This window comes from Pochonia chlamydosporia, chromosome 6 (assembly GCF_001653235.2).
Source record: "Pochonia chlamydosporia 170 chromosome 6, whole genome shotgun sequence".
NCBI classification, from domain to species: domain Eukaryota; kingdom Fungi; phylum Ascomycota; class Sordariomycetes; order Hypocreales; family Clavicipitaceae; genus Pochonia; species Pochonia chlamydosporia.
The window spans coordinates 2,658,630-2,684,070 of NC_035795.1; the positions used below are offsets into that span (position 1 = coordinate 2,658,630).

At 50.7% G+C, this 25,441-nt stretch overlaps 9 protein-coding genes and 1 non-coding gene across 10 annotated transcripts; 4 read left to right on the forward strand and 6 right to left on the reverse strand.

Annotated features, from left to right (window-relative positions):
* Nucleotides 1-319: 319 nt before the first annotated feature.
* Nucleotides 320-4,180, forward strand: VFPPC_08756 (WD repeat protein; the record flags this gene model as incomplete). The annotated part of the gene is made up of 1 exon (XM_018287406.1): nt 320-4,180. The coding sequence occupies one exon, from the start codon at nt 320-322 to the stop codon at nt 4,178-4,180; it is 3,861 nt and encodes a 1,286-aa protein (XP_018140394.1).
* Nucleotides 4,181-4,996: 816 nt separating this feature from the next.
* On the reverse strand, nt 4,997-6,886 carry VFPPC_08754 (UV radiation resistance protein; the record flags this gene model as incomplete). Its single annotated transcript, XM_018287405.1, has 2 exons — nt 4,997-6,412; nt 6,470-6,886. The coding sequence occupies 2 exons, from the start codon at nt 6,884-6,886 to the stop codon at nt 4,997-4,999; spliced, it is 1,833 nt and encodes a 610-aa protein (XP_018140393.1).
* A 751-nt stretch (nt 6,887-7,637) lies between these two features.
* VFPPC_08753 (NUDIX domain-containing protein) lies at nt 7,638-8,504 on the reverse strand (the record flags this gene model as incomplete). The annotated part of the gene is made up of 3 exons (XM_018287404.1): nt 7,638-7,805; nt 7,884-8,098; nt 8,228-8,504. 3 exons carry the CDS (start codon nt 8,502-8,504, stop codon nt 7,638-7,640), a joined length of 660 nt encoding a protein of 219 aa, XP_018140392.1.
* Nucleotides 8,505-10,554: 2,050 nt separating this feature from the next.
* On the reverse strand, nt 10,555-11,464 carry VFPPC_08752 (tropinone reductase; the record flags this gene model as incomplete). The annotated part of the gene is made up of 2 exons (XM_018287403.1): nt 10,555-10,781; nt 10,846-11,464. The coding sequence occupies 2 exons, from the start codon at nt 11,462-11,464 to the stop codon at nt 10,555-10,557; spliced, it is 846 nt and encodes a 281-aa protein (XP_018140391.1).
* Nucleotides 11,465-12,153: 689 nt separating this feature from the next.
* Nucleotides 12,154-14,769, reverse strand: VFPPC_08751 (protein kinase; the record flags this gene model as incomplete). Its single annotated transcript, XM_022428625.1, has 3 exons — nt 12,154-12,489; nt 12,570-13,832; nt 14,677-14,769. 3 exons carry the CDS (start codon nt 14,767-14,769, stop codon nt 12,154-12,156), a joined length of 1,692 nt encoding a protein of 563 aa, XP_022284191.1.
* A 1,335-nt stretch (nt 14,770-16,104) lies between these two features.
* VFPPC_16381 (hypothetical protein) lies at nt 16,105-16,368 on the forward strand (the record flags this gene model as incomplete). Its single annotated transcript, XM_018294134.2, has 1 exon — nt 16,105-16,368. The coding sequence occupies one exon, from the start codon at nt 16,105-16,107 to the stop codon at nt 16,366-16,368; it is 264 nt and encodes an 87-aa protein (XP_018140388.2).
* An 814-nt stretch (nt 16,369-17,182) lies between these two features.
* VFPPC_14477 (hypothetical protein) lies at nt 17,183-19,912 on the reverse strand (the record flags this gene model as incomplete). Its single annotated transcript, XM_018292245.1, has 3 exons — nt 17,183-17,721; nt 17,774-18,182; nt 18,899-19,912. The coding sequence occupies 3 exons, from the start codon at nt 19,910-19,912 to the stop codon at nt 17,183-17,185; spliced, it is 1,962 nt and encodes a 653-aa protein (XP_018140387.1).
* Nucleotides 19,913-20,503: 591 nt separating this feature from the next.
* VFPPC_14476 (hypothetical protein) lies at nt 20,504-21,488 on the forward strand (the record flags this gene model as incomplete). Its single annotated transcript, XM_018292244.1, has 2 exons — nt 20,504-20,744; nt 20,800-21,488. The coding sequence occupies 2 exons, from the start codon at nt 20,504-20,506 to the stop codon at nt 21,486-21,488; spliced, it is 930 nt and encodes a 309-aa protein (XP_018140386.1).
* A 251-nt stretch (nt 21,489-21,739) lies between these two features.
* On the reverse strand, nt 21,740-21,821 carry VFPPC_17309. The gene has a single exon. It is a non-coding gene; the product is annotated as a tRNA-Trp (tRNA).
* A 1,829-nt stretch (nt 21,822-23,650) lies between these two features.
* On the forward strand, nt 23,651-24,025 carry VFPPC_08750 (cyclin-dependent kinase regulatory subunit domain-containing protein; the record flags this gene model as incomplete). Its single annotated transcript, XM_018287401.1, has 3 exons — nt 23,651-23,746; nt 23,863-23,921; nt 23,995-24,025. The coding sequence occupies 3 exons, from the start codon at nt 23,651-23,653 to the stop codon at nt 24,023-24,025; spliced, it is 186 nt and encodes a 61-aa protein (XP_018140385.1).
* Between the last annotated feature and the right edge of the window lie 1,416 nt (nt 24,026-25,441).

The window sequence follows — 25,441 nt, forward strand, 5'->3', positions numbered from 1 at the left end:
GAAAGAAGAAAGAGGTCTGGTACAGTCTGGTGCTTTCAACATGATGGCTTTCCGTGCTATGGGGAATCAGGAAGCTGGAACCCCAGCCAAGTGACGGAAGGAGCCCCACTTGAGCTAGGTCCCTCCCCACCGCACCTTCCATCTCCCTTCTGCAGGTCCGCCCTCCCAGAGTTGCATCGGCTTCTCCCAAACCATCTCAATTACACTCGACGGTTGATTCATACTTCTCGGCATTGCGCTGTCGCGGTAAATGCTCTCACAACTCCATTGCTTCGACTGCCCCTGATGGCGCCTTTGATGTGCCGTCATCGCCGCCATCATGTATAATCGCGAGTCTAAGATCATGCGCAAGCTTCTCGGTAAGGCGGCGCCCGACTCTGCGGCTGGGGATCTCTCTTCAATAACAGGCACGACCACACCTATCCCGACCTCTTACCGCCCTTCCAAGTCGCAGAATGCTGTATATATCGCAGGCGCTCCGGTATCGTGCTTCGATGTTTCCGAGGATCGACGCGCCGTCGTCTTGGGCGGACCGCATATTCTCAAGTCAATAGTTCTGGACGATCCAAGTCTTTCCAGCTTCAGCTTCAATGACGGAATCGACGTACGTACGGCAATCACCACGAGGCAGTCTAGTGGATCCCGACAGAATGTTGTCGCAGATCAGCTGAACATTCGCGACGTGAAATGGCATGGCAATTCTCAAATATATACGGCCTGTGGCAGCGGCAAGGTATTCTCGTATGACCTGACACGACTCGGGGCAGGCGATAATGAGCCACTGGAATACATTATGACGCAAGAGGACTCGCGTCAGATGAACACGTTGGACATAAACCCTCACCTAAAAGCTTGGCTGTTAACCGGTGGACAAGACGGAACTGCTCGCGTATTTGATTCATCGACCACAACTTCTGCGAGGCACGGTCTTAGCTTCAGGCAGCGCTTTGCACCGCTCAGGTGCATTGACCCAATCAGGCAAGTCAGATGGTCGCCGAGTAATGGCCATGAGATGGCCTGTTGTACGGAAAGTGGCGTGGTCATGAAGTGGGATGTACGACAACCTTCACGGCCGGTTCTGAGAATCAACGCACATGAGAAATCATGCTCAGCTATCGCATGGCACCCAGACGGAGTTCATCTGATCAGTGCTGGAATGGACACCAAGATTCACACCTGGGATCTAGCCACCTCAGACAAGAGACAGAAGCCCAAATGGACGATTTCCGCTCCTGCACCAGTAGCAGCCGTTGCATGGCGACCCGGACTCTGGTCTGCGAGTGCTCAGGCTAGACGTGTTGCTCAGATTGCTGTGACTTACGACGAAACCAGTAGTCGACGATATGGTACGTCAGCGGTGCACATCTGGGATTTGGCAAGACCATCTATGCCGTACAAAGAAATCGAGAGGTTCGAATCCTCTCCTTCGGCCCTGGCATGGCAAGACCAAGATATGCTTTGGACCGTGGGCCGAGATGGAAGCTTCAACCAGTGCGATGTCGCCTTTGCCCCCAAGGTCATTGATCGTCAGTCAACTTCTGCCATGGCATTCTCGCCAAGAGGAGACGTGCTCATGTTCCTGGATGAGCGTACGCAATCACACCGGCCACGCTTGTCGGCTGCACACCAATCCGACGCTTTGCATCGCGCTACATATAGCTCTAGCCCTGGAAACCAAGGCTTAAGCATGAGTCGGAGTGATTCGGAAGACGATGTTTTAGGGACTTTTCTGGGACCGCGTAGAAGGATTCCTCGAAAAAGAAGGCTGAGTGGGCGGGGTACCATGCCCCTTAGTACCACACCACCGTCGGGAGGAGCGTCATTCCCAGAAGATAACAAGCAGAACATGGGTCTGGAGCCATCTATAAACGTCACAGGGATATTCAAATCTCAACAGGCCATGTCATTTGGGCATATACCCGCGGCGAAACCGGTTCAGGTCTATCATTTCTTGTCTAATGCGTATCTAGAAACGCTCAAACGCGAGCTGCCGTACATTGATGGTGGCAAGCCATTGATAGAGCGGGTGGGTGCCATCATGGAGCAGTATGCCAAAGCCGCCGAGGTGGCGAATTTATACCGCCTGGCCCAAACCTGGCGTATCCTCGCTTATGCTATGAATCTTCTCCTCAAACGCCGAGCGCAATACCACTTTGAAGTTCGCGTTGGTCAGTTTCAGAAGCTTCAGGTTGACGACGTCTCGAAAGGAGCGGATAAACTTAAGGCCTCAGAGATATATGCAAACGGGGAAGATACCCCACGGCGACCCTCAGGGCAGAGAAGCAGTATTGATAGCAGATTTCACTCCATTCGCTCTTTACTAGCAGAGGAGATCGAGAGCACATCGAATGTGCCAACACCGGTCGCCCGGCCAGTTGACAGTGTGATGAATGCTGGCTCGTCGGGCCACGAAGAAGTGGTGCATCAACACGGCAAACGATTGTCACCAATTGTTGAACCAGAATCTCTTACCCTCGGTCCAGCTGCTCATGGGTCCTTTGGGGAATCCCGAAGCCCCAGGCAGCGACACGACTCAGAGCCCATATCAGTAGCAAGTGAACAGACAGACGAATCCGAGACATCATATACAGAAGGCTATGACTTTTATGATGCCGAGGTGTTGGCCAAGGCGATTGATGTTCCCATGCCGAAAAGAAAAAGCAGCTCTAGAGGATTGCCTTTTCGCGGTAGGACCGTCAGGCAGGACTCAGATGAGAGCTTTGGTCAAATGTTCTCCATCTCAAATGGGACTAAGAGATCTGGGAGGATGGGGTCCAGCGGTGATGCGTTTGCGAAGCCGCTGAATCGAGAGTCGACCGATTTGGGGAGGGCCAGTGGTGCGTCGAGTGCAGACTCACCACAAACGTCCAAATCATCCACAGAGAGAAACGGACGTCCGCCTCGCTCAAACGATTCTCAAGAAGAGGTATTCATGATTTCGCAGACGACAAAAACTGATGACAGCTATCCTTCCCAACCATCATTCACCTCACAAGACACTGACGGCGACTCTGGGGTCTCACCTCGCAATTCCGTTCCCGGAATCAGAACAAGCCGATCGGTCAGCCCCAGGAAGAAGGAGTCAGTATCGCCACGACATGATCCTCGACCTCATGTTATCGAATCCGACTATCTTCCTTGGGATAACGACCCTCCTTATCCTCACCCATTGAGCAACCATAACTCCAAAGGAGCTCTGACTTCGGCATCACCTCTTGACCCTTACACCCTTTTACTCCGAGCCTTGGATTTTGAGTCAAAAACTTCAGCGCTAAATGCCTCTGCAATGGTCTTACTACTGAAACCTCTGGTGCCTGCATCAGTTATTGATAGTCACAGGGCCAGTGCTATTCTCCGGCAGCACCATCTCCGGCTCATGCAGATGAGCTTGTTTGTCGAGGCAGGGCTTCTACGAAACATGTGCATAAAAGGATGGCCTACCGGCCTGCCAGACTGGGGAGACAACTACATATCTATATTTGGCGGGGCCCAACAAGGCGTCAAAGTAGGCTTGTTCTGCTCGTCGTGTCGCAAGCCACGAGAGGTCGACCCGTCAGCCGGCCAGGACGCAGTTTGGACCTGTGAACGATGCCGAAGCGTCATGGCCCCATGCTCGGTGTGCGGCCACCGTGAGGCAGAGCGTCCGTCCTTCATCCCCCCAGAAATTGCGCCATCCACTTCGGATATCGAGTCAGAAATGTGGTCATCACAATGGTGGTACTGCCCAGGCTGCGCTCACGGTGGCCACGCCTCCTGTCTCCAACTATGGCATGGAGCGTCAGAGCCAGTCGCCGCAGCAGACCCATCTGCCAAGTACAGCGATGGATGCTGTCCCTCCGACGGCTGTGGCCACGCCTGTCTGCCGGGTAAATATCGTGGGGAGACAACCACAGCTCGATCAGATGAACTTGGTCGTGCGGCTGTCGATTCATCACGAGTAAGAGACGAACGCGGGCCGGCGAGCCGCGGAGGTAGCAGACGATCCAGCCCCGGCGCACCATATGAACGAAGTGTGAAGAGCGACACGAATGATGTGCCTCAAAGTAAAGCCGTGGGCATGGCGAGAGAAGCATTGAATAAAAGCAGTGGAGGGATATTGAGCTCCAGCCCAGGAAGATCAAGCGGCACTGGGGATAGAGAAAGGAGGAAGAGTGTCAAGTTTGCTAGGACGGACCGTTGATTTGGCGTTATAAATACCCGGTTATGATAGAGGGCGATTGCATTTTGAGCCGTGCAAGGAGACCACGGAGATACTGTTTTGTTAAACCTTCAAAAATTCCAAACTATCCTCCCATAGTCAGCCGCACATCTGCCCGAGTGAAAATCCCAGACACACGCACTCAATCATAGGTCACAATCTCACCACAAATAGACACCTGCAAAGCATCCCTGAAAATGTGAATCCTCATCCAAAACAGAATCTGCTACATACGAAATATACGGGGGATGTGCACATTCCCTCCAAATCATGTCTCACCTCGCAGCAATACATCACTGGAATGCACACGCTCCCAGTAAGTATAAAGACCCAAACCTTGCGCCAGCAGGCCACCGCTCAAGCAAACTGAAGCCAGAGCCTACAAAATGAACTTCTCCATTCTTTCCATCACTCTCTTCGCGGGCCTCGGCCTCGCCAAGCCCCTGATCTTTGACAAACGAACCAGCTGCCAGCTTGGCAGTATTGGTCCTGCCAACGCAGGCAACGCTGCGTGCAGTGCTTCCGTACGTTGTACCTTGTGGTTAGGGGTAATGAAGCTAATTGTGTAGTGCTACATTCAGCATGGTGATTTTCACGGCGGACATTGCGATGAGAATATGTAAGTTCAATGGTTTGGGTCAGGTACAGAATTAACGAGTTTAGGGTCTGCGTATGCAACTAGGCTATCAGTTGGAGGTAAACGCAGGTAGTGCAATACATGGATCATCCATCATGGACACTGCGATGTGTGCCTTGGTGTAAATGCTATTAAATTATCGCTCCGCTCAACAAGCCACATTACTTTGCAATATTCTCCCTCAACCCCTTGGTTCTCAATGTAAATCTCACATCATCCCCAAATGGCAACCCGACACCGCTGTCTGCACCCCATTCATCTCCATTCGCTTGAATCGCTGTCCGTAACGCCTCGCCATGCTGGTTCATGATCTCACTATCTACACTTCCGCGTCTGCTGCCGGCGGCACTACTACTGCTTTCTGCATCGGCCACGACACTCATGCGACTTTTCAACCTGCCGGCCCATAGACCCCTTACGCCACCTTTCTTTCGTTCTGGAACCTCGTCTGTCCCGGCGCTGCATACATAGAGAAGGTACTTCAGGTTGGGGAGCGAGTGGCGGATATCGACGACCTTGAGACCCTGAGACGCGCAGAGTGCCTCGATATTCTTGTTTAAGAGAAACCATCCGTATTCGAACCGCCACTGGCCTATGGTTGAGCCTCCCCGTGGTAAGTATAACGGGAATTCGCGTCTTTGAGATTGCCGTTCGGTAATGTGGGAGATGTCGTCCCTGGCGTATGATCTAGAGCCGTAGGCGGATAATGGGTATGGTAGCGGGTAGGAGAGGTAGAATTGTAAATGTCGTGTCAGCATTGCTACCAGGCCCAATGCTGCGGAGAGCACATCCTCGTTGATCACTTTAGCCGTGGCAGCGTCATATGTGGAGTTTGGTAGAGGTAGGTTGCAGATTTGAAACGACAATGGCGGCGCATTTGGAATCGGGGTGATGGGAAACATGTCGGATAGCTCTGAGCATATCCGTCGTCTCTGACCGTGTATTTGCTGCTCCGTCTTGAGAACTAGCTCCAACGACACAGCTAGTTTCTCCTTGTTGTTTGCAATGTCTTGTTCCGCTGCGGTCTGAGCTTCCCTGCCCTTTGAGATGGCTTCTCTCCTGGTCCGCAGCGATTCCAACAATTCGTCTCGTCGCTTTTCCGCGGCTCCATTTGTTCGTCGCTGTGCTGAAACGTACTTCTCTGCAAGAATCACTTCCTCGTTGCCAGCGGGGGTCGGATCGCTCGGGGCTTCGTCGAGGATTTGGTTGATTTGCTGCATGATTTTGTGCTGCGTGTCGATGGCGTCTTGTATTGAGCTCTCGAGATTGGCGAGTTTCATGAGCGCGTTGTAAGAGGACGTTGGGCTGGGGAGAGCATGCTTGGGTTCGGCGGTCTTGGTCGGGAAGTCGAAAGAGTACAGCCCGTCTTCGAGGTGGAATATCAGAGCATTGGGTGGGAATTGGCGATCCATGAGTGTTCCGATGAAATTGAGACGTCTGAGATCTACAAATTCTTCGAGGAGAAAAGCCCAAGACGCTTGTTGAGATCGTTTTGCCCAAACTCGGATCGTGATGACGCATGACCTGGAAACAGGGCACTGCTCGGGCGACAGATCAAAAAATTGGAAATTGAAATTCTGTCAAGTAGTTAGAAACAAAGCGTTACAGGGCGAGTCTTTTCGAATACAATGTACCGCTGATCGATTGCGGACCTCGCTGATATACACGGGTTCCGGACACTGGGCCACATGCAGCGAGAAGAATACATCGCCAACAGAGCTCTCCACCAACGTTTCCAGCTTCTTCTGCCTCGTCGATGGATTGGCATGCGCAAGACTCAAGCTCGTCCTACGACCCTGAGCAGGCGGTCGTCTATTCTCGGCGCGCAGGCTATCTCTCCGCAAGCTATCTGAGGACCGGGACGAGTGCAGCTGGCCAGTTTCGCGCAGCAAACCAAGCTTCTTCGGGCTTCGTAGTATCGCGGCATCGTCGGCGGTGTACAAACTCGCGGGAGCAAAGGATAGATTTCGAAACGACAGGCCCTTCAGATGACGCAGCTTGCGGTTCTGAGGGAGCAGACGCGGTCGGCGGGGCTCGGAGAGTGTTGACATGATGTATGCATGCTGAAGCTATTTGATTGTTGCGACCTAAGATGGCTCACGCCAGCACACTTGAGGTGCGGCACAGGCGGAGAGATGTAGGACAGTGAATGTTGGCGAGCATTGGCCGGGGCCATGCAGTTGTTGTAGTGCGCTTTTCCGAAGGTAGGATTATCAATGGCGGTGAAATCCGGCGATGTCCATGGATTGAAACAAGTCGAGGTGTTGGTGGTTGGTGGTTGGTGGTTGGTGGCTTGAGGTTCAAATGTTGTGCGTGTCGTCATTCAATGGCGTGGGACCTAGAGCGTCAAAGCATCAATACCAACCAGACTTATTTAGTAAGTACATGTAGCCATTGATTGCCAACTCGGGAAATTACTTGGGGTAAAATCAACAGGGATAAAAAAAGCCGCCAACCTTTGCTGAAGGAATATTGATGCGACATGCACGATCAACAGTCACATACCTAGGTACTTAAGTACCCTTATAACAAAATGGACCACGGCGATACTTGGGCAAAACACAATGTATTGCTGGCGACATAAACTTGTAATTAAGGATCAATTGATACCGCGACACTGACATCCACACGATCAGTGGAGTCTGGCATCCGGTATTGACCTGACCTTACATGTTCCAGACCAGTTAACCCTTCAATATTGTGCCTAACCTCAGCATTGGACACCATGATGAATCGGAAGCAACTGCAAACCTTGACTTTAAAAGTCTCGTTGGAGCTGCTAGGGCAAGCTTACTCGGCTGGTTAGATTTCCAGCTTCTCAAAGCATTTTCCGGACCAATCCTCATTTTTCCTCGCGTCCAAGAAATTGCGGAGGCAGCGAAACAGCCGGTCAGGCTCCTTCTCCTTCATTTCGAGCAACTCCTGGACAGAGACCCATTTCATTTCAGAGCACTTGTCGGGCTCAGCGATCTGCAAGTGTAACAATTAGCACAGCTGTAGGATTTCAAGAAAAAACGTCAAGTACCAAAGGTAATATTGAATACATACCGCTGGCTCTGCGCTTGCATCAACCATTTTTGTCAAGACCCAGTGAGTGTTCCAGTTCATCGGCCCTTTCTTTTCAGTGACAAAATTGTCAAAAGTGTTGCCTAGAGAAGCCACGTATTCGACTCTCAGACCAGTCTCTTCCAAGACTTCACGCACGGCACAGGTGGCATCATCTTCGTGCCTCTCCATTTTCCCTCCAGGAGGTGCCAATTGTCCTGTGGAGAAAAAGATTAGCAGTCTTCGCTGGCAGTTATATACACTAAATATGATACGCAAAAGTTGCTTGGTGCCAGCTCATGTGCGACACCCAAGCCGAGGACTTTTCTTCCTTTGCTGTAACTTACCGGCTCCGTGAGTGCCCTCGCGGGTTTGAAGGAGAAGTTTTTGGTCTTTCGCGTTGAAAATGAAGACGCATGTGCCGCATCGGAGGTATTCAAACTGTTCTTGTCTTGGGTACTTCACGGCGTCTTCGTCCGTGAATTCTCGATACTCGCTAGGCTGCTTCTTCCCATTCTCATCCACAGTCGGCGGGAACTCGTACAAGTGTGCCGTTCCTCTCCGAGTCTCGTCACCAGGAATCGTCTCTGTCATGGTACCCTGATTGTCGGCAATTGAAGTCATGGTGGGTGAGTAAGTTTGGTAGACGATGTTTCAAAGATGTTTGGATAGTTGGCAAATCAAGAATAATGATGATGGTGATGATGTTGACGATGATGCTGCTGCTGATGATGATGATGATAATGATGAGAAATTCCCAGAAAAGTCGAGGCGCCCCAAGAGGCTACTTATACCACGCAGGCGAGCACCTGGCTGTCCTTGATTCACTCAAACAAAGAAGATCCAACACCCAACACTCATGAACAGCAAAGAAGCAGCGTAACCTCACACCATGAAACGGAGGAAGCAGAGGTGTGAAGCCGATTTTGTGTCCGCAGCCACAGCAAAGTCGACAAACCGCGCCTAAACAATCACTGCCCAAGCCATAAATGGGACCGTAAATACCATTCAACGCACACTCTCCAAAAACATTGAAATTTCACGCCGTGTATCAGCGGGGAACAGGCGAAACTTGTGCCACGCACAGCGTGCAAGGCATCACCAAGACAGCTGTTACAATATTGTCGTACAGGCTCAGGGCGGGTTTCATGCGAATCAGCAAAGGTTCAGTGAAATGTATTAAATAAACTCACGCGACACCAATAAAACCGATCAAGTTCAGACGATCCATATTTACTCAAGTGCCTTACAGCTAAAGCCTTTGACATGTTGGTCGCATGTAGGCCACACACCAGTTCTCCACTACTTGTGGTCTAACCAGGCGCCCTGGATGTGCCTTGAACTCAGCCTCATGTGTGAACAAAGGGCCGGGTACCAGATGAGGCCGCCTGGGGCAGTCCAGACACTAATTTTACAGTGAATGGTGTACAAACTAATCATGTGGTGGTTTTTACATTCACTGCTTGGTGACGTGGTTCGCCATGAGGAGTGATGAACTGCGCCAACAAAGAGGTTGGATGCTCGGGGAACAACCGCATTTGGTAACCTTTTTCTGACTATTTTGAACCATAAGTACCACTTGCTTACTGCATGAAGTTGGGGCTTTTTATGGCATTCTCCAACACGTTTCGTAAAGCATGTGCTGCTGGTCAGTCCGCAGGAAACACAGAAGGTCTCATAGCGAAGCCAGCCGGACATGAGAATTGACACTTCATCACTGCCAAGTATTTCCCAGAGCACAAGTTTACACGCAGTTCACAACTCATGATCAATTCAAGTTTATGCAACTGCAAATTGTAAATATCTAAAATTGTCCGCCAAGTTAACAGGGTGCTCACACGGGGGCCTTGACGGCATTCACGATTTGTTCTCAGTCAGAACAGCTGTGACAAAATAGGTGCTACATCACCGCATGTCGTGTCAGAATATGATGGGACAAGTCAAATCTCCGAATAGCCTCGTCATTACCGACGCGTACCGCAAGTCTGGCTGAAGTACTCAAGTACACATTTGCAAGATGTGGAGGTATTCTTCAGTACCACGTATGCCAGCCAAGAAGACAGGTACGTATACAATGCTTACGCCATAGAACTGAAAATGTCCCGAACTACCCATGCAGCAGTAAATAGGAACTAACCAGTTGACCCTCCCGCTCGTTGGGAAGTATGTCTTTGAACAGGGACAGCCACTGTGTTGCCACCAAGGTAGTTCACATCGGTTCCCGCCACTCCGAAGGCACTTGTTTGCAGCATTTCCAACAACTACAATGCAAAGTACATGGCTACTCATTCTTTAACTGCTCCTGGTGCGAATATGATATGAGGTGGTCAAAATCGCTGAGTTTATCCAACCCGGCTCCATTGTTTTCGGCGACTGCTTCACAATGATGCTGCGAGGTTTGACACATCTGAGCAACTCATCGTCCGCCCTTGGACCTACCAGGATTTTACTCAACAACAAAATGAAACAAGAGATACACGTTACAATTGAGTGTCGTAGGACCACATTCTACCAATGCTAAGGTGTGCTTGAAGTCGTATCTTCCAATGCTTGCTCGGATGACAACTCCAACTTCTCCTCAGGTTGCGTCATATCTTAGGACAACGAAAGCCCCTATCCTGTCGAAAGCAGATTTCAACCCAGACATACGAAACAACATCCTCCGACATAACATCTAACTGACCGGCGCCATAATAGTCGAAGCACAACTCGCGCCGGCATCAACCGTCAACATGGTGCCCGTAATCCACCTCGCCTCATTCCCAGCCAAAAACCTCACCGCCGAAGCACAATCCCACGCATTCCCCTCGGTCCTCAGCAAACTCCTCATCCTCCTCGCCTCCCTCATCTCCTCGCCCATTCCGCCCCCGGCATTATACACCATGGGAGTATACAGCATCCCTACAAGAGTCGTCAGTCTCGATCCCAAGCACTTGAACATCACCTCCGCAGAGATTCAACTCACCTGGACAAACACAATTCACTCGTATCCCAGCTTCAGCATGATTTGCCGCCATCGCCCTCGTCATATTGACCACCGCCCCCTTGCTGGTCGGGTACAATAAGCTCGGCGTACCGCCTTGCAAGCCCGCGACAGATCCCAGATTCACGATACTCCCACGTATGCTTCCCTCACCGGGCTCATTCTTCAACATCACAGGAATGGCATACTTGGCCATGAGCATCATGCTCGTAACATTTACTTCCAACCCCTTTGCCCACGCTGCCACATCTACATCCACGGCTGTGCCCCTCGGCCCCATGATACCAACATTGTTGACGAGGATATCTACCCTCCCGTATGTACGGACCGCCTCGTCCACAACCCGCGAACAGTCTTCTTCTGACGAAACATCGGCTGCAACAGCGATACCAGACCCGTCTTCTTCGTTGACCATTTCGGCTGTGCGCTCGGCAAGAGACTGCTCGCGATCTACGCAGACTATCTTGGCTCCATCTTCGGCGAGTAACAAGGCGATTGCTCGTCCATTGCCAATTCCTTCGCCATGGCTGCCTGCGCCGGTGACAATGGCGACTTTGCCCTTAAGACTGCGCGTTGGGCGAGGGGGAGAATTGACAGGCATGTTTAACTTTGACTAGCGAAAATCTGAGTTGGGTTTCTTCGTACATTGAGAGGAGGAGTGTTATGGATGAGAAATGGTGCCTGACCGTTGAACCTCGGTTCGGGTACAGTACGTGGGGTTGAGGCACCCGATGTAGGTCTCATTAGGTTGATTGGATCCTTCACTGATCAAACTGCAAATGCCAGGGTTTGTGTTACTTCATAAATTGTGTAGAATTAATTCGGCGCAAATTGAGTTTTCTCTGTGTTGAGGCAGGTACAGTACCTGTGTTTCGGGTGCAAGGTGCGTCTGCCAACACAGACAGACACAATAACACCCATCTTCTCGCTTCGTGATATTTACTGACAAGTCGTAACATGTTAGTAGTGGCAGGGGTAATTTGACCTGTTAGGGGCGTTAATATTGCGACGCATACGACCTGGGTAGAATGAGACTATCCGTAAGCTGGCGGTTATTCATCTTCACCGTGAATAGTCACAAGCCCATCACGAGTCGCTAATATAAATTCTATTCACCAGAAACGCATGTTCCCAATGCGCTTGGTCATGTATCCGTCCAATTCCGTCCAGAGTGTGCAATTTACCCGCCATTCCCATTGAAACAGCCAGACGCCGCCATTTGACCATTTAACAAACATTAACCACGTAAAGTAAAACAAATGAGACCAAAAACAAATGAAAACCGTAAATCTAGTGTACCGTCTCAGCCGGCATATCCTTCTTCCGGCGTATGCTGCCAAAGCGCCGCTTAAGCCCTTCACTCAGTTTCTTGCCGGTGGTATGACTTCTGCGTAAACTGCCGTCGGGGCTGTCTGTGTAAACTGCACCACTTGATGATCCCTCGCCAGACTGGCTAACGCTTCGTTGATGGCTGCCTCCCTGCTTGGAAAATCTGTTGGCGCCAGGCCGCATTTCGTAGGCATCGGCCTCGCTCAGAAACTGCCTGTGACCCTTTTCCTTCTTTAGGTCGCGCTCTATGGTGAAGGACGGTTCGCCCTTGCCCTTCAAATCATCTGGATGGTATTGCTACGAGGAAATATTAGCTGCTTGCCCCTCAATGCATAGCGTGCCATCGCTTTGCGCGAGCGGACTGGAGCTTTACTTACAACACCGTCCCATCGCTTGTAGGCACCGCCTTCGGCGTCGGGTTCTCTCATCAAATCGGCGCCTTCCTCGTAATGCATGACTTTGCCACTCATGTCTGGCGAACCAGCAGGAATGGATGAAGTACCTTGAAGTGGAACATGTTTTGTCAGTGAGTCGATAATATTCTCCCTGGGTGTGGCGCGAATTGCCTCCATGTTGGACTCCTCAACCGCTGCCACGGGAGAGTACTTCTTGTCAAGGTTGCGACTCGTCAATGTCGCATCATAGGGTCCGCCATGATGATAGGCACCACCAATAGTATCGAGCGCATCAATTGTATCTGTCTCTGAAATACGCTTGCGATGACGATAGGGCCGGTCGGCGGCCTTTGCATCGCGCTTAATCATGTCGAGCGGTCGGTGAGACATGTCGCCTGGAAATCGCTGTCCAATGGAGCTGTATCGGCGGTGACCGTTGGGTTTATCGACGATGTCGGCAGGATTGCTGAGACTGTGGCTCAATCGGCGAACTTTCTCAAGCTGATTTCGCGGATAGTCCGGGTCGGAGCGGCCCCACGAAGTTGCTGAGTTGTTGATGGGAAGACTTGGGTAGCGGCGATGACGTCGGAGTGGAGATTGGGATGCTGTACGCTGAGGCTGTTGTTGGTGTTGCTGGTGTTGTAACTGAGATATGTAGGGGTTTGTGGAAGCGCTGCCGAGCTGGCGTGGACGCAAATTCGATGGAGGAGTGTCGGGGGGAGTGATGGAAGAAGAAGCAGGTCGAGATTCAAGAGGAGTTCGTAGCGACTGCCGAGATTCTCTTCCAAGGTGGTGGTGGTGGTGGTGGTGGTACGACTTATCCGAGCGACTTGAACTGGACCGGAATGACGTCGAAAACGGATTGGACGGATGGAAGTCGAAGCCGGAATCGGTGGGGCTGGCAGATGATGGTGGGGTTGGATATCGATCCAAGGAAGAGCGGCGGTCGAAATGAATATTTTCTAGCGAAGAGTTGCTTGATGACAGGTGTCGCGGACGGTGTTTTTGCCTTTGGTGTGAATACGATTGCGACTGCGACTGTGACGCTGACTCCCTCTTTGCTTGGCTCGCCTCACGCAGAAAAGGTGCCAGTGGTGATGAAGGTGGTGGTGATGCGGATCCAGACCCAGACGCAGCAGATGCAGACCGGGCTGCCGTTTTGTATGGATTGACGTGGGACGTGCCAAGACCCGTTTCCTGGCTGGGTTCAGGCGCAGTCAAGGGATCTAGAATATATCTCTTGGCCTAGTCGTCGTCAGCATATGCAAGGTGCAGGTAAAGATGGTGCAAAGATTGTTAAGGATATGCTTGGCGTTCAAATGCAGATGAGCTTGTGGTGAGGAGTGACAAAAGGACGAAAGGGAAAGACAATACGATGCTGGCAGTGATGGTACCAATGAGAGGCATAGAAAAGCGAGGATAAAAAGGAATGTGCATCAAAATGGAAAGTGCAATGGATCAATCAACCAAACCACATTACATCACTTTCCACATATTCCAACGTGCAACAACAGTCAATCATCCATGGCCAAATCTTCGTCTGGCCGTTTCGTTTCCATCGTTGCTGGTGACGCAACATGGCGTCCAGGGTCGAGCAGCTGGTCCCATCCGGGCCAAGTCGCAGTTGAGCATGGCATGCATCATCGATCTGCTGCACCAGAACCAGACTACTGCCATTCATCTGTTGTGCCGCCGCCTGCTTGGACCCTTTGCTGATCTCGGCCACATCGGGGCGGCTGAGCACCCAAACTGATGACGACCCTTCAATCACTCACTCACTCACTCACTCATTCTTCTGGTTGTGTCCTCGACTCGTCGCAAACTCTTGTTGGTGGAGTCGACTCATGTCATGATGGACCCAAAACTGGGGACGCCAGTGATGGCTCGAAGCTTTCCTTCTGAACCTTGACTGCCGTTGCGGTACTCACCGCGCATAGCCCAGAGGATGCAGGGCATGGACATCTCGGCTCGAGAGAATTATGGCCAAGTTGGACATTGTTGTAGAGTTGCGCGAGAATCCCGAGACGAAGAAGACAGAAAGGGAGAGGGGAAGAAAGACAATAAGAGAGGAAAAATAGAAAGCACCTACCCATTCTTTATCGGTGTCAGGTTCGGACTTGTGCTCGCGATCTCTGGCAGCCTCTCCGCGCGTACTGGAACGAAAGAGGGAAGAAAACCCCATTTTGTCGGCTTAGAAGAGGTCGTTTCGTATCGTATCGTTCCGTTTCCTCTCGTCTCGTCTCGTCTTGATGCCGGTCAGATCCGCAGTCTGCTCTCTTGTGATCCGATAATTCCAGAATCATGCCACGGGGAATATAAATGTCGAAGGGTTTTCTGCCCAAGTCTCCCTTGTTCGCTTACACCGGCGAGCAAAGTAAGAATGGGATCAACACGATGATGAACAAACAAACGCGACCTGGGGAAGAGGGTTCAGCAGCCTTTAATATCGACACTCTTATGGAGTATTAATACACCCTGTGGTACATTTCAAACAACTAAGCTCCAATCTTCCCACCGACTCGGCGACGGCGACAAGCCCGTCCAGCCCGACTGCCAAAATACCTAGGGACAGACTAGACCCTTAGGACGCCGGAACTCTCGTGGCGAGACAAGATTCTGCCCAGACGCAGCCTCCTCAAGCCAAACGGGAAGGCAAAAACACGCCCCGGACTGTAGAGGAGGGGTGCACCTTGTGATTCATAGGCAAAAGGCACGCGCAAGCCATGAACTGGAGGGTTCATGTATGTAGAGTGTGATGCGGCACCGGCGTTGGCCTGGCTGGCGCGCAGATGTGGAGGCGAAAAGCCTCCAGAGAGTGAGTTCTGTCAAAACCAACAGCCAGCCGCTTCTCCAGCTTGCCAATACTCTTTCCATGGGTGTGCGGGATGAATCAGATGATTGACGGTGGAGTTCTGGAACTTTGAGGTGCAGCAAGCCGAGTTTGGCACCTTTGTCTTTGTTGTATTGCTTTGGCGGACAAACTTCCAGGTTTGAGAGTCGATTATTTTCTTCCTCTTTCTTCTTTTGCTCATTAAAGACATGATTGATGCCTGCTTTGGCATTGCAGTTGTAGACACTGAAAAACAAATCCCCTCCAGGGGCCAAGTCCCAAGTACATTCGTTGTCAAACATCTACACCTTCACCCCCGGGCGCAAAGATAGCCAAGCGCGGGGGAAACCTCATGTTCCACCAGGCCAGCGCCATCACAGACCAAGCTCCAGTCAGCAACACAAAGAGGTAAACTCCAGTCAGGTTTGGTCACCTGAGATTGACTAGACTGGCTGGGACTTTGAACCGCGCCCGCCAAAGCAGCCCTAAGGCGAGCCAGACGCCTCTAAACTAGCAGGACAGACCTAATTGCTGGAACCCCCCTCCATTTCCACGAGACAACTTGAGAATAGTAGATAGCTAGAAGTTTGGTCAATGCAAGTTTCTGCGCTAGCGAATGCAGGCTGGGCGGTTGAAGGTGGCGGTGACCAAATCCGGGCTTGGTGATTTCACAGTAATAAACAGCTCATGAAACCCGCCGAAATATGGCCAAGTCATCTCAACTTTGTCAGGATTTGCTTATTGTGTCTAATGATTTGGTGTGTGTGGGTGGTTGAAGATACACGGCGCTCCCTGTGCGTCAGTCATGCCTCACAGCCTGTGCACAATGTCTTGCAGGTTGTCAGGTTGCATGGAGTACTTTATGTCCGTAAAGGTAGGAAGAAAAGTAGATCTGGCTGCGCGGGAATTAGACCAAAAGTAAATCTGATGACGGTGCACGGCTGGTGTTAATTAGGTTTTTGAGCAAAAGAAAGCCGAACTCACGAGCTCAACCAGACTACTTCACCGACTTCTAAGTTTCAAGGGTGATGGACATTCGCACTTCGGCACTTCGGCCACGAAGTCCCAGTAATAGTACAGGGAGTGACCAGACTGCAAAAGTCTCATAACCGGGCCAGTCGTCTGCAGTTAATTCGCCCTCCCCTTAGTGCAATAGTGTCTGACCCAAAGGCCCAGCTTTTAATCAGTACTGCGAGGGAACTACTCGACTACTTGATTCCAACCTTTATGGCTGGGGATGTCCCAGATCAATCACCAATAATTTCAATGTCCCTTCAATGTGCCTGTACCGCACCTAGCCGTCCCCGCCACCGCTAGCCAGGCACATGGCGCTGTCGCATTGCATGCAGGTGCAAACCCAATTTGTCGCCTTGGCAAGTGAAGTGACTCTGGGTTGGGCGAGAATGAGACTTCAAATGTCGATTTCTAAATGGTGTCATGCCTGGTGGCCTGGTCTCAGATTTAGCTAGATGAACCTTTCATGCCAACTTGACACGTCAAATTGCATATAGCCAATTGCTCGCAGCCTTTTTACCTCTCAGAATTGCAGTAACTTACTAGGTACGCAGGCCGCTTTCCATTATCATTCCACTACCAAGCTGTTACCGGTAGATGTTGCTTGATGGCTTGATGCCTCGGGGAGAACTACCCCTTACTTCTTCGCGTCAATGTCTTCATTTACAGTCAAATACCGAGTACATACAATACAGTCCAGCATGACTCCATTGCTCAAATTCATTAGCCTTCAGCCGCCAACACACGGCTATCACGTCTTCTCCGACGGTGCCTCACAAATCGGCTGCGGCCAGTAGTTCTGAGTATGTTTCCTCCCCTCCCTATACGCCTCGCAGGCCGATCCCGCCAACTCGGGCCCATCTATCACCACTTGCTGCACCGCAACGGGCTCTCTGACATCCTCTCTTCTCCCTCGAAAACATCTCCATGCCAGGAAACCCAAACCACCTATGAGGAGCAAGCCGCCAATTATGGCCCCAACCGCAATGCCAGCAGTCGCGCCCTTCGACAGACCGGAACTGCTCGTCTCTGGAAGTACAGCGGTGCTCGTCGCGGTTGGTGTCAACATACTCATACTCGAAGCTGGGCTCGTTGAAACTGTGGTAGAAACGCTCGGAGATACCATTGCGCTGGCAATGGTAACATTGAAGTAATGACATGTTGCATCTCGGGCGTTGGTTTTGGGATCGTAGAGTGCCAGATACAATATCGCGTCTTCGCCTTTGCTAATGTTTCTCGAGAATCGGTCTAGGCTGACGGTCCATGTGAAGTTTGTGTCTTTCGTTCCCTCTGCGTAATGCGTTAGTCCAAATCCCTCGGTAGCATGCACACAAAACACTACCTAATAAGGGTTGAAAGTACACTGTCCCCTTGCCATCTGGTGGTGTTGGATATTGCTGCCACATGCTCAAGTCCGTTGATTCAAGGTCAGAAGTCCATTGGAATTTCAGTTTCTGACCCTCCTTGTGAGTCGGGTTGTCTTGGTAGTTTCCAACTGGGCCAGGAGGAGGTGGTGTGATGAAACTGCTCTTGGACCAAACTCCGGCCGACAAGGCAGCTACCAAAACCGTGATGGCGAGTCGATGCTTCATTTGAATTTCCAGCCCGGCAAAACTATGTGGGAGTTGGTGGTTTGGGTTTCGAGCCAAAGGACCGTATTCCAGCAGTTTACTTGACAGCTGCTGGCCTGAAGTGAGAGCATAGTTTGGTAGCGAGCCTTGGTGAAGGGCATTGTCAGATTTTGACTGCCCCTAAGCCTGTCGCACAAGACATGCATGTTGGATGACATGAGGCCAAGGTCGCATATCTGGGGCGGCTGGACATTGTGATCCGCTACATGCACCGTCCAGGGAAGGGCGGTCGTACTCTGCCGTGGGGTGCAGATCGGTTCAAATGACACGGATAGATTTAGATAGCCAAACCGTATTGTTTCCGATTCAAAAGATTTTGTTTTTCGCCCGAGAGGTCAAATTTGCGCTGTAGTTTTGATCATCATTAGCCGATGAGGCGTGAAGCCGAAAGGCACAGGTTTCTTCATCAACGGGTCGACGAGTGGGCCAACAACCCATTTCGTACCACGTCAGTGGTGAACACAGGCCAATGCCGTTGGTGACAAGTGTTGGGAAACATGGCCTGAGCGGCGTTGGATCAATTTATACATGTGGGAAATCTGTAGCGCCGGTACGGAGTACCGAGTACTGCTTCGACACTATGAGCCATGCTCCATGTGAATTCCTAGATTCCCTTTGCCGTTTGTTGGTCTCGGGATGAAATCAGTTCCCTGCAATAGACTTTAGAAAGTCTTGCATCAGACACATATAGAAGCAGTCTTCCATCACCATGTGTCGCAATTCCTTGCGTCAGGTGAACCCACGCTCCTTGGTGGCATGGTGAGCCGCACCAATCCTCTCGCTGCCCAATCTGATCTTGGTCATATAGATCGCCGTCTTCTTGGACTACTGCTTACAACTGCCACAGTTTTCTTGCGGGACAAGTACGCTGCTCTAACTGTCCACAGTAAAACAAGAACACCGCCTGTCAATGCCAAAATTTGGTCCAGGTTGCTCATAGACCCATTCGACTCTGGAATCAGAAAGAAGTGTTGAGACGTTTCGGCCACAGTCGTCTCTTTAGTAGTGGTATACGAGAAAAAGGACATTGAGTAAATTGCGGATAGAAACGACCCCGGCAGGAAGAGCATCGTCATCAGCGAGATGGCCTTCATCGCCACAGCGTCACGTCTTGTCATGTCCAGGTCCATTGCATTGAGTTTAGCCATCTGAGCTCGTGTAACTCCCTTGCCACTCGTCTCCAGGGTCGATACAGTCGAGTTGTACTTCTGCGACCAGATTCTCCTTATATCCTCCAAGTCAGCCTCCGACTTCCTGGCCTTCTTTATATTGATTCTGCCTGTGATCCATACCATTCCCCCAACGAGAACACATAGCACGATGAATCCCCAAGTCGTTGCCACAAGAGGCGTAACAAAGAACAAATAAGGTCTGCTAAGTGTTGCGTCGCTAACTTTGACTCCTTTCAGCGTCGCCTTGGCAAACATGAGATTCTCAGTTCCCCAACTGAGGAGTCCCGTTACCAAAACCGCGCCGAGTCGCCGCAGCTTAGGGCCACTATCCCACCATGGTCCGCAGATAGTTGCTGCAAGTAGCGATACCATGGAAAAGGTTTCGCAAATGTTCAGCGGCGCCTCGAGGGCAGATGCGTATTGCTGGATCTCGGCGTTGGTTGAGGTGATGGTCTCGACGACTGAGTAGGGTAGCCTTGACACTTGGAAAATTAGATGGCCAGCGGCAATCAAAGGGAGTAGTAAGGCGCCAATAAAGTCAATAGAGATTGTGTCTTTACGGCGGCTAGATTTGTTGAGCGTCCAGCTGATGAGGACGGCGCAGAGGGTCAAGAGCCATGCTCCTACTGTGCCCGGACCGTAGAGGGAGTCTACGAGTTGATATCGGGAGGCGTCCATTGTCTGGGGAAGGAGCTTGATGCAATAATTCGGCCAAAAATGGACGAGCCCTATGTCATGAGCGGATGTAGGAGGCGTGACAGTGCATTTTCAACTCTGGATGCAGTGATCAAGAATGGCGAGTGAGGCTGACGAACCGATAGATGTGAATTTTGGTAGGACTGCCACGTGACAGCTTCAACATCGAGAAGCACTGCCAGTAATGCACGTACAGGCCAGTCAGTTTTTATCGACAAGAAGTACTTCGAAAGGCCCTGAACCGCGAAGTTGGTCTGGTCAGATTTGCCTCCAACATCATGAATGAGATGGACGGGAACACCCGCTGATCTTGGAGACCCAACAGGCCACAGCAAGATGCTCCACTCATTTGAACCACCAGTACCTCATTCCCTTTCATCAACAACATCAGTGTTAAGGAGGCGGCCATATCTAAAGGAATCATCCTCACATCGGGAATCCACGCCGGAGAAATGATGAGGGCAAAAAGCTACTAGACACAAAGCCATCCTGGGCCAGCAATCAAAGCACGAAATAGCAGGAAAGGCTACTCTCACATTCACGACCCGTGCCAGTACCATCATCCATTTCGCCATGGGCCTGGTCGACTACCCTTCATCCTCAGAAGATGATGCTCCGGAGCCGCCAAGCAAGCGCCGAAAGGGGCAAAATGACGCTTCAGAGTCCAAAATGCCACCGCTCCCTACTGCTTTCCACGATCTGTATGCGTCAACTGTTCGCCAGAGCACAGTCGACGATCCGAGCCTGCATCAGGGCCGCAAGAGGGTCAACCCGCATGTCGCTGGGAACTGGCCAACACATCTTTACGTAGAGTGTATGCCTCAATCTCGTGGGCCATCTATGTAAATATGTACACTGACTTTCGCAAGGGCATCCCACCAAAGCGCAGCACGACATTCTGGAAGCACTCGTCACCAGGGCCCAGCAAGAGCTAGGAGACGACACCAAGCTTCACAACTTTCTCACCAGCGAACTCGGCACAGATCTACCACTGCACATTAGTCTTTCACGGCCTCTTAGTCTATCTACATCCATCAAAGACGATTATCTATCCAGAGTCGAACACATCATCCGCAATTGTGGAACGGGTGTATTTTCCGTGAAACCAGAAGGATTGGCGTGGTACAAGTCCCCAGATTCAAATCGGACATTTTTCGTTCTGCGCGTAGTGTCTACAAAGGCCGTTAAAACGAGTTCTGATAGGACTCTCCCAAAAACTTCCACCAATCCAGAGCTGATGACACTCTTGACGAGATGTAACAAGGTAGCGACGCATTTTGGTCAACCACCACTGTATCAACAGACGCAGAGTGAAGCTGCGGACGAGGCTTTTCACATCTCTATTGGCTGGACAATGGGGGCACCGGATGAAGAGACGTGTCTTAAGGTGTTGAAGTTTTTTAGAGCGGGCGAATTCAAGGACATTCGTACATGGAACTTGGAGGTAGACGGGGTGAAGGCCAAGATTGGGAACACGGTTAGCCATCTGCCGTTGGTGGGCAAGGAGAAGACAATGACAGATGGTGCCGGGTCCATAGATTCGCTGTACAGTGTGTAGCTGTTGTGGCCATGAGGTTTGTCGTTGGATGAAAAGGTGCACGGTGTAGCCAACGGGGTCTTGGTGGTGTCCTGTATGGGGTGGTAAAGAATATCCATGGCGTAGATTATGCGAACATTGTGCATGCCGGCTACATACAGATTCATTCTCCTGTCATGAGGAAACGTGGAAAAAAAAATGAAAAAAAAAAAACCTAAAAGCTTAAATCCAAAATATAAAAAAGTAAAAAGTAAAAAGTAAAATAAAATGCATGAGGCCTGCCCGGATCGAACGGACGACCTTCTGGATTCTCCAAGGCTGGAATCAGACTCTCTACCGCTGAGATAAGGCCCCCAGATGCATGTCGAGCCGTTCTTATTGCAAACTATGCACCTGTGTAATTTGAAAGTCGAGTTGTTGATTGCAAGTTCACCTTGTTGTCTAGCTTGCGGCTAAGGACATGTTATCGTGTTGATGGAGAGTTTGAGTCTTGCATTGGTGGAAAGTGTGCGATCGGCATGTTATGATTTGCAAGGGTTCTCCCTCCTCCGTATTCCGTAGTCTGACAGTGAGACATGCAGGCAATCATCCGCCGCTGGCCAGAAGCAAAATGCTTGCTACTGGTCTGTGATTGTTCTTTCAATGTTCACACCAGACATGTTTCCGGTCAGTCATTTATTTAATATTTTTCGTTTTTCAACAGCCATCATGGCCGAAGGCATCAAATCAAGTTGGATGCACTCAAGCCACTTGTGTGTTTTTCAGACAAGATATGGTCCGTCAGTCCTGTACAACTATCCCCATCGCCATTGGGGGCACGGCACTCATTCAACTCGACTTAGAACCCATATGCTCCCGCGTGTTTTTGTATCCTTGCTTCCAACATGACATTGGGCACTGTTATTCACGTCATTTTGCAGACGAATTGGACTCCATTGCTGCAAGTCTGCAGAGAGCTTGCATGAACGAATGGTGAAGCTACCAGGCCGTAATAAGCAGAGCCATGTCAATATTGCAGGGCGTGCAGCATTCAATGTTCTTAATAGGGACATGGAGCAATACACGCCAGACCAAACAGCACCAATACGACGTAGACGCTTGACCATACCAGACCAGACTCGAGTAAAGTCTGGTTGTCAAGGAATTCAGTGCTGCATCTTTGGGCGGCCAGCTCCACATGCCACACGCCACCATGTTTTTCAACGGCTTTTTTGGCCGTGCTTTTCCTTTGTTTTCATGTTTTGAGATCTGCGTGATGCGTGTCCACACTAAAGCCGTTCTGCCCCGGCATGGCTTTCCTGTCACTTCAATGTTTTCTTTTTCATCCCAGTGCCTGACTGGCGGACCTGACTGGACCCCTCCAAACACCTGACGGAGACTGGAGCCGTTGTTATCCCACCTCCAATATCCAGCACCTCTGCTGCGTGCTACGGCCCGTGAGCATCTCTTGTCCGTGAGCCTTCTACATTGCAGGTTCATCCGTCAAATCTCCAACATATTAACCACCACAAAGACGCTCAAGGGGTTTCCCGTTCCTCTATTCGACCCATTTTACAAGCACGCTGTGTCTCGGAAAGTCGAATCAATACCAGGCATTTCGCTGCCCACTTGACAACAGCAACATCGGCCCCTCCCCTCCAGTCCCCTCCCTCCCCGCACCAACTTCAACCAGACGCATTGGCCCTTCACGCGCCGGTCTTGCTCAAGAGCTTTCTTTCCCCCCAAATATTTTCCAACCAAAGGAAAGACGGAGGAGAAGCGGCATTGCTCATATTTCATTCCACTGGGTACTAGTTTGAGGACTCAAGGCGTTTCAAGTACGTCCGTCGCCCGCAGCTGGCACGGCAAAAATTTGGACAATTGCCCCCATCCTTGGGTCAACAAACTTGTTTCCTACACCGACGCGAAGCCTCCCATGGATATCGACATGAGCCGCCGAAACAAGGCCCCTCGGGCATTGACTGACTCTGAACGGGCGCGACTTGACGAGTACATTGACTCGATTCACTATTCCGCGAGGTGAATATTCCCCCCATTGCCAGATTGGCTGCTTCACCGCTGTTAGCCCGCTGTTGCAGGGTACCACGAGCAAAATACTGATTTTGTCCTCTCTTTTTTTTTTCCCCCATTACAGATACTCCGACAGCCAATACGAGTACCGACACGTGCAGCTGCCTAAAGCTATGCTAAAAGCTATTCCGAAAGAATACCACGACACTTCCAAGGGCACTTTGAAGCTTCTGTGGGAGGAAGAATGGCGAGCTATTGGCATTACCCAGGTACGCCATCCTCTGGCTCAATGTCGCTTCTCTGGCAATCTTCGGCCGGTCAAGGACGGAAAGACAAAAAAAAAAAAAAAACTCTCAGAGACAATAATAACTGACCGCTGTCTTAGAGTCTTGGCTGGGAGCATTACGAAGTCCACGAGCCCGAACCCCATATCCTTTTGTTCAAGTAAGTTCCGCGACCACCAGTTCGATCAGACCCGCTGGTGTCATTTTCCAGGCACTGACGTGTTTTACTGCAGACGTCCTCTCAACTACCAAGCGCCACAGTGAGCGATTCATCATCTTTCAGCTTGAAGCCTCATGTACGATAGTTCCATTCCGCCACTTCAACCGCCGTCGGTGCTTCCTGCATATGCGGCTCTTATTTCATGCCTTCTCACGATATTACGGTCTGCACATTACGATATTTGGGTTGATAGGAATATCAATACACCACGGTCGAGAAACCCTTTGCTTTCCTGGCTGGTTTACATGCCTTGTCCTCACGACCTGCTTGCTGGCCACTCTGCAATTGATGAATGCCACTTTGGATGATATTTTAGGGGCACGGACTGGGATTCGTAGAGACTATTCTAATGGGTGCCAGATGTTTGCTATATGGCGACCGACCCAAGGTGAATAAATTTGGAAAATGCATTTGTTGGTTTCCTAGATATGGGGTGTTATTTGGCCTGTTTGGGACAAGTGTGCACCTTTACCACGAGGCAAGGGCATTTGCCTCTGACTTGGCGTAGCCTCGGCTTCGCAAGTGGTATGCGGGAGTTATTCGGTAGAAGCTAGACGGAATTGAAGAATCATTGAACCAAGTTCAAGACCATGAAATGCGTGGGACCTTGACCTGTGAAACTTTGTTGTACTTTGTGCAATTGCCTCAGGCACTACTACCCTGGAGCCACGTGAGAGACCGGATGAGTCTGAATCAGTTTCATCTCCCATGATTTAAGAAATTGGTCAATACGAAGTCGAATCGTGCCACTGTTTAATGAAGGCGTACTGGTGCTTATATGATCTGATCGTCGCCTCTGAATCGGCACCATGTTGTTGGGATCGTCCAGGCACGAAATGCGAATGGTCCCACCACTACATGGCCATCACGCCACAAGTGTGTAGCCAAAATGAACATCTAGCTGCATTCTAAGTTATGAGTGAACAACAAAGGGGGAAATGTACACAATGTATTACGCAAGATACGCGCACTCTATTTGGACGAACTTTGTGAACGGCTGACTTTGCTGTACTGCAATCCGTCGCGTTGACGGGCGAAGGTCATGTGGTGAGCTCGATCATTTTCACAAGCACTGGTTGACGGGTGCGTTGGCTGGCGTCAATGCGTGTCGTATTGTTGGACGGAATAATTGTCGCCGACAGCTGAACAATAGCCTGATAGGACCGGCAATCGATTTTACGTTCAATCCAGCCAAGTGTCGCGAATTGAAGGCAAAACTTTAGTAGTGATGGCATGATGTGTTACACAAGTTTGGCATGCTCGAGACGTTACATCACTTCTAAATTCTCCCGACAGGGTTGGTGAGCTGAGATGACGTGGGAGCGTCAACGGTGGAGGGAGGCACTGGGAGGATCGGGAATCCCTTGCCAAAATGGAAGCGCTAGAAACCCGGAGACCTTCCCATCTTGCCATTCAACTAACTCCTAGTGGGGAGGTAGAGCAGAAGTGGCCACATCTTC